Consider the following 17,678-nt stretch of genomic DNA (forward strand, 5'->3'; position numbering starts at 1 on the left):
TCCCAGAGAATTGGATGGGGGGGGCGTTCTGCTGCTGCATGTTAACAGGAAAGAAGCAGCACTGAATGGGATTTGCTTGGTATTTGGGAAAGGAGGGCACTGTGTATATGAAGGCTGCAGAAGCCGAAAGACAATGGCTTACCATGGCCACATGCAAGCTGAATTCTGCTGCCCGGACCTGGGTCTGTCAGATCTCTTAACACCAGAGCCGCAGGCACTCAATATTAAGATGCAAAATGCGACCTTGTACTGAAATCACATGTGCTATGTAAGGTGAATAGTGTTGTTCACTGTGAAAGAGTATAACCATTGTTCTGTGAAATGTATCTTTTTAAATACTTCTCTCCCTTTTTTATCTCCCTCACGCAGCTGCAAATTTTTCCAGCCTCCCTACTCCATCCCGAAGGCTATCTCAGATAAGGCAGAGGAAAAAAAAGACATGAGACGAAATGTTCTCGGAAATCATGGAAGTAACCCACAGTGAAAGAGCTCATCTGAATGAGTGGAAGGACGTGGTATCAAATTACAGGAAAGATACCAGTGAACGTGAGGACAGGAGGGACCAATGTGAGGAGAGGAGAGACGCTCAACATGAGAGGTGGCGGCAGGAAGATCAGTGGTGGCGGGATGCAACGCTGGGGCTGCTGCTGTGCTATGGCATTTGCACAGTTCACCCAGGAAAAAAGGCGCGAAACAGTTGTCTGCTGCTTTCACAGAGGGAGGTGTGAGGCTGTATCCAGAACCACCCGCGACAATGTTTTTTGCCCCATCAGGCACTGGGATCTCAACCCATAATTCCAAGGGGCGGAGGAGACTGCAGGAATTATGGGATAGCTATGGAATAGCTACCCACAGTGCAACGCTCCGGAAATCGACACTAGCCTCGGTACATGGATGCACACCGCCGAATTAATGTGCTTAGTGTGGCCGCGTGCACTCAACTTTATACAATCTGTTTTACAAACCGGTTTATGTAAAATCGGAATAATCCCGTAGTGTAGACATACCCTAAATGATTTCTTCTTGGATCAGCTAGTTTTAGGATGACAAAAGGGCATGAGATCGCCATTTAAATCCAGTCTCTCTAATACAGGTCTTTAGGTTCTATATGAGACATAACACTTCAGAAAAGAGCCATAGTAGCTCCAAGAATCTAACTGCATGATCGTGCAGAAATTTAAAAAAAGTTTTTTATAACTACTTTTGACAACCTTAAAAGCTATCTACATACTAGTAAAACCAATATTACCACCAGTAACTATTACTAATTAAAATAGTTTTTTTTCTTTTAAACTAGATTTCCTAAAACTCCTGATATAGAGTCCCTACACCTGCAGCTAACTATCGGGGCGGCTCTAGCTTTTTTGCTGCCCCAAGCACAGCAGGCAGGCTGCCTTCGGTGGCTTGCCTGCGGGAGATCCGCCAGTCCCGCGGCTTCAGCATACCTGCTGCCGAATTCGCGGGACCTGCGGCCCTCCTACAGGCAAGCCGCCAAAGGCAGCCTGCCTGCCACCCTTGCAGGGACTGACAGGACGCCCCCCGCAACTTGCAGCCCCAGGCACGCGCTTGGAGCGCTGATGCCTGGCGCTGCCGCTGCTAACTACAGAGCGGTTCCTAGAACTCTGCATTTCACAGGCGGGAATATGTAGAAGCCATCTCCAAGAAGAATATAGAGATAGATTATCAATATATGAATACTCTTTTTTTGTTTGTTTGTTTGGGGTGGGAGGCGTGATAGGAAAAATGACACCTCCAATTGGAAATATAAGCAACCATACGGACAAATAATTAAATAATATGGAATTCCTTAGTCTGAAATTATTAATTATCATTAAGATTAAGGAACTTTCTACAGTGTGCCTGGCACTTTCCAAGCACAAGAGGAAAATACAGAGCTTGCCTCAAGGAATTAATTGTCTTTGGATGTAAATCCAGATACTGGAATTAAAAGAAACTTTATTCGGAATGCCTGATCAACAAACGACTATGCATTTTATTAAATAGGTTTATACAAATGTAAAGAACTTACTCATATGAACCATTTGCTGTTGTAGCACTGGTCTCGTACCAGGTATGCTATTAGATCGGATGGGCAAACCAGGCATGGAGCCACCCACTGTAGGTCTGGGAAGGGATGGGTTATAGTCTTGTCCTGATCTCACCATTGAACCAGAATTTGTAGGTTCCAGTCTGTTAACCTTAGAGCTTGGCAAAACCCAGTCTCCTACTGGATGCTGATTCATAGCCATATTTCTGTTGGGTCCACCTAGTACAATGAAGAGCATATAAAAGATTATTTCTCCTATAGAACATATGATAAGTTTTGTTATTGGAACCATTTCTATTTTCTCCCTAATTACAGCGACAACAGCCAATGGGCAGAGAACAGATTACTGAACTCCTGTTAAATCTGGCCATGGCATGCTTCATTACTTCTTCCAAGTATATTAATTTAGCCAAAATTAAGAATATTAACAAATTTTTTTGACTGGCTGCTCTCACAAACTGATCTTGTCAACCACACATTAAAAAGACACTTCAGTATTTCAAAACATTATTTTTGAATAATTCAGCTAAAACAAAGTCCCAGTAGAACACATGGCTGGGATACAGCTATAACCTAATAACTCCTGCTATGGACAAAAGACGGTTACTCACCTTTGTAACTGTTGTTTTTCGAGATGTATTGCTCATATCCATTCCAGTTAGGTGTGCGTGTGCCGCGTGCATGTTTGTCGGAAGATTTTTACCCTAGCAACACTCGGTGGGTCGGCTAGGTGCCCCCTGGAGTGGCGCTGCCATGGTGCAGGATATATACCCCTGCCAACCCAATCGCCCCTTAGTTCCTTCTTGCTGGCTACTCCAACAGTGGGGAAGGAGGGCGGGTTTGGAATGGATATAAGCAACACATCTCGAAGAACAACAGTTATAAAGGTGAGTAACCGTCTTTTCTTCTTTGAGTGCTTGCTCATATCCATTCCAGTTAGGTGATTCCCAAGCCTTACCTAGGCAGTGGAGTCAGAGTGAGATGTGGCAGAATGCAAAACTGCTGAGCCAAAGGCTGCATCATCTCTTGACTCTTGAACCAGAGCATAATGCGAAGGAAAGGTGTGGACCGAGGACCAGGTAGCTGCGCGACATATCTCCTGGATAGGTACACGAACCAGGAAGGCGGCAGATGAAGCCTGAGCTCTGGTATAATGCACGGTGATGTGGCATGGGGAAATATGAGCCAAATCATAACAAGTGCGGATGCACGCTGTCACCCAAGATGAGATCCTCTGGGAGGAAACAGATAGGCCTTTCATTCGGTCTGCTACCGCAACAAAGAGTTGGGGCGTTTTACGAAACAGTTTTGTCCGCTCAATATAAAATGCGAGCGCTCTACGGACGTCCAGGGAGTGCAATTGTTGTTCCCGTCACGTTGAGTGTGGCTTTGGGAAGAAGACCGGGTGAAAGATGTCCTGGTTAACATGAAACGGCCGAAACCACCTTAGGGAGGAATGCAAAGTGTGGTTGCACACTGCACCTTGTCCTTGTGGAACATGTATTAGGGAAAATCCACCGTAAGAGCTAATAAGCTCGGGACTCGTCTGGCCGATGTAATGGCTAACGAGTAAGCTGTCTTCCAGACAGGTAATAATAGCGAGCAGGTTGCTAACGGCTCGAATGGGAGACATAAGTCTGGTTAAAACCAGGCTCGAGGTCCCAGGTCGCGGCTCTGGGCGCGCGTACTGAGGTATAAGCGCGTTCAAGCCCTTGAAGGACCTTGAAACCATAGGGTGAGAGAACACGGAACGACCACCTTCGCACTGGATGGAAGGTAGAGATGGCTGGCCAAGTGTACCTCAGTGATGATACTGCTAGGCCCTGCTGTTTGAGAGACCAGAGGTGTAGTCCAAAATAGAGGGGATCGAGACCTCAATGGGAGTAAGATTAAGCATTTCACACCAGCAGGAGAAACGCTTCCACTTGGCCAGGTACGTTGACTGGATGGAAGCTTCCTGCTGCCCAGGAGAACTTGTCGTACTGATTCAGAGCAACGTAACTCTGACTGGTTTAGCCACGCAGCAGCCACGCTGTGAGGTGAAGAGCCTGCAGGTCCGGGTGGCGAAGCCTGCCGTGGTCCTGAGTTATGAGGTCTGGGTGGAATGGCAGGGTAATTGGGTTGGCTATTGACAGGTCGAGCAATGTGGTGTACCAGTGCTGCCTGGGCCACGCTGGAGCAATCATGATGATGCACACTGTGTCCCTGCGGAGTTTCAGCAGGACCTCGTGAACCAGCGGGAACAGTGGGGAGGCATAAAGGGCTGGCTCTTCCACGGCATCAGGAAAGCGTCCGAGATCGATCCCGGGGAGAGATCTTGGAAGGAGCATTTCCTGTTCTCGCAGGAAGCGAACAGGTCTATGTGAGGAAATCCCCACTTCTGGAAAACAGAATGCATAACGTCCGGGCGGATCAACCATTCGAGAGACAGGAAAGACCTGCTGAGTCGATCCGCCAGAGTGTTCTGAACGCCTAGGAGAAAGGACGCAACCAGATCTATTGAGTGGGCTATGCAAGAGTCCCAGGGTTGGATGGCCTCCTGACAAAGGGGGGAGGACCATGTCCTTCCCTGTTTGTTTATGTAGTACATGGCCATTGTGTTGTCTGTAAACACTGAGACACAACGGCCTCGCAACTGTTGTTGGAACACCTAGCACGCCAGGCAGACTGCTCTCAGTTCTCAGACATTTATGTGTAATGCTAGCTCCTGAGAAGACCAAAGCCCTTGAGTACGAAGGTGACCGAGGTGAGCACCCCAGCCGAGAGATGATGCGTCCGTCGTCAGGGACATTGAGGGTTGGGGCGGATGGAATGGCATCCCTGCACACACCAGGGAGGGAGTCAGTCACCATTCTAGGGAACCTAGGGTGCTTGGGGGAATGGTGACTATCGTGTCTATCGGGTCCCTGCCTGGGCAGTACACCGAGTTGAGCCAAACTTGGAGAGGATGGAGGCGGAGCCTGGCGTGTTTGGTTACAAACGTGCAGGCAGCCATGTGACCCAGGAGACCGAGACAAGTGCGAGCCGAGGTTGTCAGGAAATTCTGTAGACTTCAGATGATTGTTGCCATCACCTGAAACTGCGGCTGTGGTAAGCAGGCTCTGGCTAGATTGGAGTCCAGGATAGCTCCTATGAAGTCTAACCTCTGCGTGGGAACCAGAGTGGATTTTTCTATATTGATCATCAGGCCTAGACGTGTGAATAGGTCCTTGACGATGCCCACATGCTGAGTGACTTGTGTCTCGGAGGCCCCTGGATGAGCCAATCATCCAGATACGGAAAAACGTGTATCCGACGTCGGCGGAGGTAGGCGGCGACTACGGCCATACACTTTGTAAATACCCTTGGGGCTGTAGAAAGGCCAAACGGCAGGACCGTAAACTGGAAGTGCTGACGGTTTGGCTACAAAGCGGAGGTATCTCCTGTGCGGAGGAAAGATGGCGATGTGTGAAGTACGCGTCCTTCATATCGAGGGCGGCATACCAGTCTCCAGGATCCAAGGACGGATAATGGTCCCCAGGGATACCATGCGGAACTTCAACTTTATCATAAACTGGTTGAGTCCTCGCAGGTCTAGGATAGGTCTGAGACCTCCCTTCGACTTGGGGATTAGGAAATAACGGGAGTAAAACCCCTTGCCCCTTTCGTCCATATCGTACCTCCTATATCTCCTATGGCGAGGAGCGTCTGCACCTCTTGTAAGAGGAATTGCTCGTGAGAGGGGTCCCTGAAGAGGGACAGGGTTGGAGGTGGGTGGGCACGTGGTTGAAATAAATTGGAGGTGGTACCCATACTCCACCGTGCGTAGGACCCAGTGATCTGAAGTTAACTGGGACCACGCCGGGAGGAAGTAGGAGAGATGGTTGGAGAAGGGAGGAGAGGGATCCTGGCCTGTAACTGGTACGCCGCCCTCGGGCGCACCTTCAAAAGTTGTCTCTTTGGTCCCGGTGGTGGTTTCGAGGGACCTTGATTTTGGCCCCCTTGGGGTCCTGACAGGTCGTCTGCGACCACCTCGGCCGCGCCGCCTGCCAAAGTCCTGTCTTTGTCTAGGCACAGAGTATGGGCGGCGGTGAGCTGGGGACGGAAAGGCCTGCGTTGGGTCACCGCGTATGCATGCCGAGAGAGCGCATTATGACCCTGTTGTCCTTCAGGCTTTGCAGCCTGGGGTCAGTCTTTTCCGAGAAGAGGCCTTTACCATCAAATGGCAAGTCCTGAATGGTATACTGCAGCTCCGGTGGGAGGTTTGAAACCTGAAGCCATGAGATGCGCCTCATGGCAACACCCGAGGCCAGAGTCCTGGCTGCTGAGTCTGCTGCATCCAACGAGGCCTGGAGGAAGTTCTGGCCACCTTTTTCCCTTCCTCCAAGAGGGCAGCGAACTCTTGGCGGAGTCTTTGAGGGAGAAGCTCCGTAAACTTACCCACCACCACCCAGGTGTTATAATTATAGCGACTAAGCAAGGCCTGTTGATTTGCCACCCGGAGCTGTAGGGCCCCTGCTGAGTACACCTTGCGGCCGAGTAGGTCCATTCACCTAGCCTCCTTCGATTTCGGGGCTAGCACCTGCTGGCCGTGGCATTCCCTCTCATTAACGGGCTGGACGACTAGTGAGCAGGGCGGAGGATGGACATACAAGTACTCGTACCCTTTAGAGGGCACCATATATTTATGCTCGACTCCCCTGGCCGCAGGAGGGATAGAGGCTGGCGACTACCATATAGTATCGGCATTCGCCTGGATGGTTCGAATAAATGGTAGGGCCACTCTAGTGGGGATATCTGCCGATAGAATGTCCACTACCAGGTCCTCTACCTCTGGGACTCCTCCACCTGGAGGTTCATATTGAGTGCTACCCTTCTTAGAAGGTCCTGATGGGCTCTCAGGTCGACTGGAGGAGGGCCTGAGGAGGATGTTCCTGCCACCGCCTCATCTGGGGAAGAGGAAGAGGAGATGCCAGTGATGAGCGGGTCCTGTGTGGCCTGTTGCTCTTGGGTGACCTCCTGCTCCAGTGGAACCTGGAAGTCCGGTGGGTGAACTGGGGCTTCCTCCGCAGCAGTCGGAGGGGGATGGCTAACCGTCGCCTCTGGCACTCAGTGCTCTGATGAGACAGAGCGGGACGGAACTACTGGTATGCCTTGGGCCTGGTGGTACGCCCAAGGTGTCCAGAAAGACCACTGATGGGGTCCATGGTCCTGGGCCTGGGCCTCTTGGAAGACTCTGGTGGGCACATCAGAATCGCGGTCCTGAGCATAAGAGCTGTCTGTGTGGGAGGACACTGATGCATGTCTGGATGGCCATGGAGGTGCTGAAATGCCCTGGGCAGAGTCTCTGTCTCTAGCGGACCTTGCTCTACTCGGCACCGGGAGGCATACCGGTACAGGGAACGAGATTGGGACCTGCGACCGGAGCGGTGCCAGGAAGTCGACCGAGATCTCGAGGATCGACACTGAGAGCAGCTACGGGAGTCACAGTGCCTGGAGCGGTGCCGGGAGCTGGAACGGTGCCGAGAGTAGTGGGCCAGTGAACGGGATACCGACAGGTGCCGCGAGTGCCCACCAGTACCGAGGAGGAGAACGGTACCAGGACTGCGAGCGGCATCGGGAGCGCCGACGGGACCTGGAACGTCTGTGGGACCGTGATCATGAATGGTACCACTCTGCTCTGCCGACAGAGGATGGTCTTATCAAGGAAGGCTTGCCAATAGACTGTATTACCCGCACCTGCGTGCCGGGGGTTGAGGCAGCGTCGACTCTGTCATGGCAATCAGATCCCTTGCCGTTGAGAATGTCTCTGGCATGGATGGAATAGTAAGCTCAACCATGGCTTGCACCGGGGAGCTGACAGGCACCAGACTCGACGGCCCTCGTGGGACCAGAATCGACGGTACCGACATCGTCGGTGCTGTGGCAGGTGTCGGTGCCGGGCGATCCGACTTAGATGAGCTCTCTGGCTGTGGTGCAGGTGGCACAGAAGCAGTAGGAGTCTTAGGCTTTCTTGACCTCGGGGAGAGGGAGCGGTGCCAAGTCGACTTCGGTGCTGGCGACAGCCGGTGCCAAGAGGCCTTGGCTGTACCGGCGCGGTCTGGTGCCGAGGAGGTGCTTCTGCCCACCAATTGACCAGCGCTTGGTGCCGAAGGCGGAGGGGTAAGAGCCGCCTCCATGAGGAGCTGCTTTAGCTGAAAGTCCCGCTCCTTTTTTGTTCTCAACTTAAAAGCCTTGCAAATGCAACACTTATCTGTCAGGTGAGATTCCCAGAGGCACTTAAGGCAAGAGTCATGTGGATCTCCTGTCAGCATCGGCTTATGACAGGCTGAGCACGGTCTGAAACCCGGTGAACCGGGCATGGGCTCCAGCACTGGGTGCGGGGAAGGGGCTAATCCCCGAATGCCTCTTAACTATACACTAACTATGAACAATAAAAATTAACTATAACTATATAACTTTGAACTATATACACAACAAAATAACTAGAGAACTACGAGTAGCTAGGGAGGTGGAGGTCAGTAAAACCGCACTCCACGGTTCCAACGACCGACACGTGCGGTAAGAAGGAACTGAGGGGCGGTTGGGTTGGCAGGGGTATATATCCGGCGCCATGGCGGCCCCACTCCAGGGGGCACCCAGCCGACCCACCGAGTGTTGCTAGGGTAAAAATCTTCCGATGAACGTGCATGCGGCCCGCGCACACCTGACTAGAATGGATATGAGCAAGCACTCGAAGAAGAAGAATAATTACTTAAAATCAGTTTAATGATTTAGATGGTAAATATTAAAGATTAACATGCCTCATTCTTATACATTCAGTGTTTTAACTAGTTTTAACTAATTTCAACACATTAAAATTTTACAATATTTTCTGTTTGTATGTAATCAACAAACCCATGTTTGATCCAAAATTTTCCTGGTTCTCAATCATTCTTGGACTCCCACTCATGATGTTTTGCTTTTGTAACATGGAGAATGCATTGACACTCCTCACTGGAGGGCTTGAACCCACAGGTATTGGGCTGTCTAAAGACATGGCTCTGTTGAAAGGAGGACGGGTAGTCTGCACAGATTGGGGACTTCTCAGACCTGTTAAAAAATTAAAAGATGCTTTCAACTGTACATCTTTAAACAAGAAATAGAATGCCCTACTGATGATTTATACAAGTTATATCTATTTTTGAGCACCTACACTACACATTTAACAAGCTATGAATGACTACTGTGTTTTAGGTGTTTGTCCCTACAGATAAGCCAAACAAGTCCTTGGACTCTAGGTGTAATATGATCAAATATTTTAAATTACAACCTAGGACTCTTTGTCTAGGTGTTCTCCTGGCATATACTGTATTGCAAGTGTCATGAGCACTGTATATGCCTCTTGATATATTGGTGTTGGTCTTCAGTTCTTATTTTATCCATAGTATATTCTCACAAAATTTGGTGTGTGTCTGGAAAGTACTGTCCTTCCAAAGTAAGTGTACAACTCACCTCTCTTAATAATCTTAACTGAAAGCAAGGTTCTATTCCTCACCCTTAGAAAGTTACAATTCTCTCAAGCATCTTAATCCCATTGGGCTCTCCAGCCTTATTCACTTTCAGGTTACACCTCTTTTGCTAACACACCCTCATCCTAATGTGTAATACCTGGAACCATCTTGCTCTATCAAAATCCATACTGGTTCCTACTCTTTGGTTTTCCCTTGATATATAGACCAGTTACATACAACAAAAATGTACAAATTATTGCCTCAAAGCAAACAAAGACCCACAAGGTCCATCTCCAGTATGAAAACTGGTCATCTCCAACACTACTCAGGAGAGCTTGAAAAATGTACTAGACATCTACTAGCCATAGGAGTAAACTTACTTGCCAGGAGATATCTGTTTTAAGCTTTTGTAATGTGCTTATCACTATAATATCTATGCAATGAGACAGATGTAGAACATAGCGATGGTGGTAATGATGGCATCCCACATGTAACATTAACCCTCCCTCCCACTCCCTCTACTGGTAGGGATGGCTTGTCCTTTAGAAATAAAAGTATTGGTATTCATTAGATCAGGGTTTCTCAAACAGGGGTCACCGCTTGTGTAGGGAAAGCCTTTGGCGGGCCGGGCCAGCGTGTGTACCATCCGCAAGTCTGGTCGATCGCGGTTCTTATTGGCCCAGGCTCGGCCGATCGCAGCTTCCATTGGCCCGGAGTCCGGGCCAATGGGAGCCACTATCAGCCGGACCTGTGGACGGGGCAGGTACACACACTGGCCCAGCCTGCCAGGGGCTTTCCCTACACAAGCGGCAACCCTTGTTTGAGAAACCCTGCATTAGATGTTGCAGGCCTAAAGGTATCTGGGAGAGCAGTGGCAAATCAGAAGCTTGCCACTCATCCCTCAGCCTTTCCCTGGCCAGCTGCAACTTCTTTTAATCTGCAGTTGCCTCAATTCGTAACAATATATTTTCCCACTGTCTTTGGAACATTAGAGAAGTGCAAAGAAGACCATGAGATGGAAAGTGAAGAGAAGTTAACCTTACTCAACATTTGTAGAGCATACAAAGCTCTTGAGACTGCTCTTTCTAATGCTAGAGTCTGGACATGCCATTGGCAAGGCCCACAATTCAGATACACAGCTCTGTATCAAATTTTTAAAATTTAGTAAAAAATCAGATGCTGGCTGAAATGGGATTTTCAATGTCCTCTGATATTTCATAATACTTCTTCACGCTAATAATATAAACACAATGTACCAAAGGATAAATAGCCCTGCATATATCACTTTTTCCTGTAGACTGATTTCCTAGCAAATCAGAAACAAAACATTCCCCAAGCAAAGAATGAGTTAAATGTACATTACATTGAAAGCAAATCACACAATAGCCCCTAACTTTACAGAAAAGTGGAATTAAGTGAACTTCCTTACCCAATGGGGCATTTCCTTGAAATAATGTTTGCTTAGTTCCAAGACTACTCCCATTTGTAGACATGGCATTATTGTAAAAATCAGAACTAGTCAGATCACCCAGTATTGCATCCAAATTATCCAAGTCTCCACTCATCTAAAAGGAAAAAAAAACAAAAACAAAATACTACTCTCACATTGTTCATCCTTTAACATTCCATTTAGCCCCTCACAAGTCTTAACAACCCTGAACAACATATGCAGTCAAACACTTTAGTTCAGTTACGACATTTCAGGACTTAATGCTGACTTCCAAAGAATTCTTCAGATATCATTCAACTATTTGGTTAATGCACTTTGCTTTGTTGATTTTGGAAAAGCAAAACTTCAGGCAAAAAGTGGTTACACAAAAAATTAACCTGAATGCAAATATTTTTAGCATCTCAAATTTTAGAAACTTCTCCGTATTAGTCTCAAAAGTTTGAATGGTAAAGCAAAGCACTACAGGTATAACTTTAATTCATAGTCACAATTATTATAATTGTATGTGCCAATACCAGTGCACCGAATTGATAATTTGTGCACATAATCACAGTAACCACATGTGCAAATTAGGCAATCTTTTGCAGGGTAACTGCATGGCTACTATTCTTTGAAAATTTGTCCCTGAATCACATAGTTTGAACAAAATAGATCTGTTAGTTTGCTAAATGATAACCTCACCATGAAAGTGTTCCATAATTCTCTAGAGCACATGTATATATAAACTACATAGCAGTTGGTAATTGTCTTCCTATATGGTACAGAAAACTCTGGATGATTATTGAAAAACTGCTCTACGAATAATCAACATTATTTATATTGCAGTAGTTCCCAAAATGTGCTAGGCACTGTACAAAAATACACAGTCCTTCCCTGAAGAACTTTGCAAGGCCCCTGTGCCTACCAAGAGCACCACTGACTTCAATAAGGAGCCAGCCCAGGCAGAGCAGTTGCAGGATCACGGGCCTAAATTCAGCTGTTTTCGATTATGAAAGCATCTATTCAGATATATTTAAACACAGCTGAACATTTTCAAACAGTGTTTTAAATTGAGATACGAAGTAATATTTGAAGACAAAATGGGTCTCCATTAAGGCACGGGGGTCTGCCTGTACAGAACAATTTAAAGAATCAGCTTTGGCTATTGTATGTACATGTAACTCAAGTTGTTTGATGGCTCTTCCTCCCCAACTTCCCAAAGGTTGTTTTTTTAAAAAACATCTAAAGTACTGAAAAGCACAAGTCACATAATATATATTCAGTTATAGACGTTCTTTACCGGATTCACTGGCATTATTCTCACATTTACACCAATATAATCAATGGAAATGTCACCAGAACCACCTCTATGTAAATCCAGCGTGAGAAACTAGCACCCCACATTTTTAAACCAAATTGCATATAGAAAATGGATCGTTTCCACTTATGTTTATTCTGTTTTACTTCCTACTGTAGCACCCACAACTAATTTATTGAGTCAGCTGGCAGTTCCATTTCCAAATGACCCATGAAAATATATGCTATGTAAAAATTGCCAATTTTAAAGATTAAAATTTAAATAAAATACACTAAATATACTTTGCCTTGTTTGATAGCTCAACACTAATAGCACATTTTATTACAATATATACTGTTGTTCAAGTTAAATGTACTTTGTTAACTATCATAAAACTAAACATACATTTTTATGCTGTGATTACTCAGTACTGTCTTGGAAATAATTATACACAAAAATTGCATGGTCTCCTTTTAGGCTGTTAACTCTAATAAGAAAAATATTGGTGAGTTCAACAACAAAATTCCTGTACAAGGTTAAATACTCTACCTCTTCAGAAGGTTCTGTTTTTATTTTAATCTCTTTTTCTTTACTTGAAGTAGGAATAGTGGAACTACTGCAGTGTCCCATTTTATTATCCAGACTTTCTACCTTAGGTTTCATTTCTTTTGAAAGTGGATCCTTTATATCATCCTTGTCTAGAAGGTATCTGAGTAGAGCATTGTTTTCCTTCTTCTTAGGACTCAGTTGTTCCTGTTTGATAGCTCCTTCAACACAGGGGGCTGTATTGCTGGAGTCATGGTAGGTATCTTTACCAGTAGCTTCAGCTGTGATCTTTGCTACTTCTGCTGGAGAATTACCATTCTGTAACAATTTATGCAAAATCCTGTGCTTTTCTTGTAGCAGGGACCCATGCATGTTTGATGAGGAAGAGACCCCTCCAGATGTAGAAGAAGAGACTCCTGAGGGACTTGTAACATTGGTAGAAGATTCTTTACAACCAGAGTCCAATGGTGAGTTTGACAAAGTAGAATGCCCTCTCTCATCTGAGGAGCATGTGAGTAACTGAAGGAGCTTTTTATGACCTTTGCTTTCATTTGGTCCCCTCTGACTCTCAGACCCTTCCAGATTTCCTTCTTTACTGTCTTTGTCAGTAAGGAGTTCCCTGTTGTTTGACTGGCACATAGAACTCTCCACTTGACTTTGTTCACAATACAAGCCAGGAGGACTCTTTGAGTCCTGGTTGCCCATTTTACTTTGCTGAGCTATATTCATATTTGGGGAATTATCCAATTTTGGACCCGGTGAGGAAAGCGTTGATAGAAGAGAAGTTCCAACCCCCTCGCTAATGGCTTGAAGGGCACTAAGGGAACTGCTAGAGAAGCTGTTGTTGCCAGTGTTGCTAGCAGATCCCATTGGGGAGTGCATACCTGTATCAAAGTTATTATGTTACAGTTATTATGTAACCATTACATACTGAATAAGTCTATTTAAGCATGCACATTAAGAACTGAAATATAGATAGCAGAAACAAGAAATACTGTAGCATTAATTACTGTACCCTTAAATATATCCTCATCATAAAATTAGGTATTTTACACTTAAAGTATAGTAGTTCAGATGTTATAAGACCATGATATATAAAAAAGAACAAAAAATTAAGATAAAATGGGGCAAAAAGCAAACCCTAGAGAAAATTTTATACCAAAAATAAATACCTGCAACTGGAGAAAACTGGTGTGAACCCATTTTTGGACTCCCACGATTCCTAGGAGAAATCATTAAGTTCTGTTGGCTGGAAATCAAGCTGGGACTACCATGTGGTGGACTACTCATAGTTAACCCATAATTGTTGTTCTGATAAGGAGAGGACTGCATTCCTGGTCCAGAGTTGATGGGTCCAATATTACCAGGACCTATGTATCTAATGCCGCTCATCTGTCCCATCACACTGGGATCTCCCATGCCATAGTTTCTGTTCTGCATTGGCATGCTTTGACCTGGTGACATGTTCATAATAGCACCAACAGAATTTGTGCTTCCAGCTGTAGATGCTCTGATGTTTTGTCCCATTGGATTGGGATTTGGTCGATATCCATTCTGTTCTCTGCAAATTCAGCATCCCGCCACCCCACCCCAAGAAAAACATTTAAAACTTTATAGGAATCAAGCATCACTTTCTTCTCCAAGTCAACGAATGACACCACTCTACTTATCACAAAAGAAACACTTTAATATTGCCATAAACAATCTCAGCTGCTCATTGACCAGCAGCTGGGAGCATTTCTGCAGTGACAGCCACAGACTACTTCCAAAGTGCCTTTCAATTAATCTTGCAATCAACAGGGACAAGTTACAGAAGATACTATTTAAGGCAAAGTCAGACTTTTTACTTTTTGAGAGATGTATGGTATATTTTACCAGTTTATTTCTTTGTCTTTAAATTGATCTCCAGTAAGAAAGTGGCAAAGAAGATAGTTTAATTAGGTCTTTCTATCTATCCAAGCTTTATTATTAAAAGTATATAGTATAGAGGAAAATGAATGGATAAAATAGTGACCCAGAGGGAAAATTACAAATTAGCTATTATGATAGTAGACTGGGTTTATGATAGTAAAACAAGACCTGCTTTAAAAAACTTGTTTGGTTTTTGTTTCTTGAATATATAAACCTATTGTAGGTGAGATCTAAAACAGTAATTTTATTCGAGTGTGCCAATTTTTCATGTGTGCTTACTATATTGTTTTGTGCTGTTTTATGTTGCTTATTTTGGTTAAACAAATCTTTGTATAGCAGAGGTGGCCAAACTGTGGCTTGAGCTCTTCTATAGTTAAAATTAAGATTATTGTATGCGGCTTGGAAGATCAGTAAGTTTGGCCACTTCTGTTATATAGCATCAAATATCAATAAAAATGTGTGTTTTTAAAAAGCTACACTATTTAAATATGACAGATGAACATTGTTAATTTCACCTTTGAAGGAAGTGGGTGGAGACAAATCCATGACGGTCATTAGTTCCTGGATTTCGTAACAGTTTACTCTTTGTTTGTGCTGTCACTATAGTACCATCTGCTAAGGAGAACCGATACAGTGGAGTTTCAGCATGGCCTTGTATATAAGCTGTGAGGAAAAAAACAATTGCACAGTGGTAATCTGCTTGTATTTCAGATTCCAAAGACCAAGTAATTTACGTAAGCTTTAACTATAATTGTTGAACAAAATACTCATCAGATTAATATGCTGAAAAACGAGATTAAAAAATAGACATAAAACAGACATGATACAGGATGGGTATCCCAAGACTTGGAACGTACTGCTACAGTTCCCAAAGACTAACGGGGGGCGGGGAGGGGAGAGACAGCAAATCAAAATATAGAATCATAGAAGTATAGGACTGGAAGGGACCTCAACAGGTCATCTAGTGTGGTCCCCTGCACTCAAGGCAGGACTAAGTATTATCTAGACCATCCCTAACAGGTGTTTGTCTAACCTCCTCTTTAAAATCTCCAATCATAGAGATTCCAAAATATCCCTAGGCCATTTCTTCCAGTGCTTAACTACCCTGAGCGTTAGGAAGTTTTTCCTAATGTCCAACCTAAACTTCTCTTGCTATAATTTAAGCCCATTGTTTCTTGTCCTATCCTCAGAGATTAATGAACAATTTTTCATCCTCCTCTTCGTAACAACCTTTTCTTTACCTGAAGAACGTCCCCCTCAGTCTTCTCTTCTCCAAACTAATTAACCCAATATTTTCAACCTTTCCTTGCAGGTCATGTTTTCTAGACATTACTCATTTTTGTTGCTCTTCTCTGGACTTTCTCCAGTTTGTCACACCTTTCCTGAAATGGGGTGCCCAGAACTGGACACAATACTCCAGTTGAGATCTTAACAGCCCAGAGTAGAGTGGAAGAATGATTTCACATGTCTTGCTTACAACTCTCCTGCTACTACATCCCAGAATGATGTTCACTTTTTTTTTGCAACGCAGTGGTACACTGTTGACTCATTTAGCTTGTGATCCACTATAACCCCCAGGTCCCTTTCTGAAGTATTCCTTCCTAAGCAGTCATTTCCCATTTTGATGTGTGCAATTGATTTTTCCTTCCTAAACTTAATACTTTGCATTTGTTCTATGGAATTTCATCCTATTTACTTCAGACCATTTCGAATTTTAATCCTATCCTCAAAAGCACTTGCAACCCCTCCCAGCTTGGTATTTTCCACAAACTTTGTAAGTGTACTCTCTATGCCATTATCTAAGCCATTGATGAAAATATTGAACAGAGCCTGACTCAGGACCGATCCCTAAGGTACTCCACTTAATATGCACTTCCAGCTTTACTATGAACCACTCTCTGGGAATGGTTTTCCAACCTTCCTTATAGTGCTCCATCTAGGCTACATTTCCCTGGTTTGTTTATGAGAAGGTCATGGAAGACAATATCAAAAGCCTTACTCAAGTCAAGATACACCACATCTACCGCTTCCCCCGCTTCCCCTATCCACAAGGCTTGTTATCCTGACAAAGAAAGCTATTAGGTTTGTTTGACATGATTTGTTCGACATGATTTGTTCTTGAGAAATCCATATTTACTGTTACTTATCACCTTATTATCTTCTAGGTGTTTCCAAATTGATTGCTTATTGCTCCATTATCTTTCTGGGTACTGAAGTTAAACTGACTGGCCTGTAATTCCCCAGATTATCCTTATTCCCCTTTTTATAGATTGGCACTATATTTGCCCTCTTCCAATCCTCTGGAATCTCTCCTGTCTTCCATGAGTTTTCAAAGATAATCGCTAATGGCTCAGATATCTCCTCAGTCGGCGATTTGAATATAGTTTTTGCTGCAGTTTTTTGTGCTGATTGCACAGATCTGTCAGAACTCTAAAGCTGCTGATGCATTTATCAATGGTCTGCTCTGATTCCAAGAAAGAGGTTTAGACATTTCAATCTTCAAATCATCCTCAAATGTGATGCAATAATTAGTATCTATCAGAGTAGTAAAAAATTTTCCAATAAAATAACTTTCATCAAAAAATGGGGATCTGATGAAATTCAAATGTTTCATGAAAACTTACTGATTTTATAGAAATTTTCAACTGGAAATTATCTAAACAGTTCATTTTGATGAGGTTGAAACATCTAACTTTGACTGTGTTTTATAGTAAATTATAATGTGATATATAAATCAAAACAAAATGTTTCTATAAGGTCATCTCATGAAAAATTCCAAGATTTTGACATTTTGTCCCAAATTTGGGACGAAACAAAATTTCAAAGTCTCAGAATTTCCTGAAGGGTGAAAATTAGAATTTCCCAGACAAAGCTGGGTAAACATATTTATATAATTAATTCTCTATTAAACAGATTATTTGGCATAGAAGGAAAAAGGTTTAAATATGATCTTTCATCTGTAGCTCTCATATGAAT

At 44.4% G+C, this 17,678-nt stretch overlaps 1 protein-coding gene across 2 annotated transcripts in view; it reads right to left on the reverse strand.

Moving 5' to 3' along the window:
• NCOA3 (nuclear receptor coactivator 3) overlaps positions 1–17,678 on the reverse strand; it is a 179,439-nt gene that overhangs the window by 18,476 nt on the left and 143,285 nt on the right. For both annotated transcript variants that reach the window (XM_075072275.1, XM_075072276.1), the window contains exons 11-16: positions 15,218–15,365; positions 13,964–14,352; positions 12,795–13,675; positions 10,949–11,084; positions 8,924–9,118; positions 2,030–2,266 (exon numbers count right to left, since the gene is read on the reverse strand). In XM_075072275.1, coding sequence (XP_074928376.1) covers positions 2,030–2,266; positions 8,924–9,118; positions 10,949–11,084; positions 12,795–13,675; positions 13,964–14,352; positions 15,218–15,365 — 1,986 coding nt within the window. The remainder of the gene's footprint in view (positions 1–2,029; positions 2,267–8,923; positions 9,119–10,948; positions 11,085–12,794; positions 13,676–13,963; positions 14,353–15,217; positions 15,366–17,678) is intronic.

This window comes from Chelonoidis abingdonii, chromosome 14 (genome assembly GCF_003597395.2).
Source record: "Chelonoidis abingdonii isolate Lonesome George chromosome 14, CheloAbing_2.0, whole genome shotgun sequence".
NCBI lineage: Eukaryota > Metazoa > Chordata > Testudines > Testudinidae > Chelonoidis > Chelonoidis abingdonii.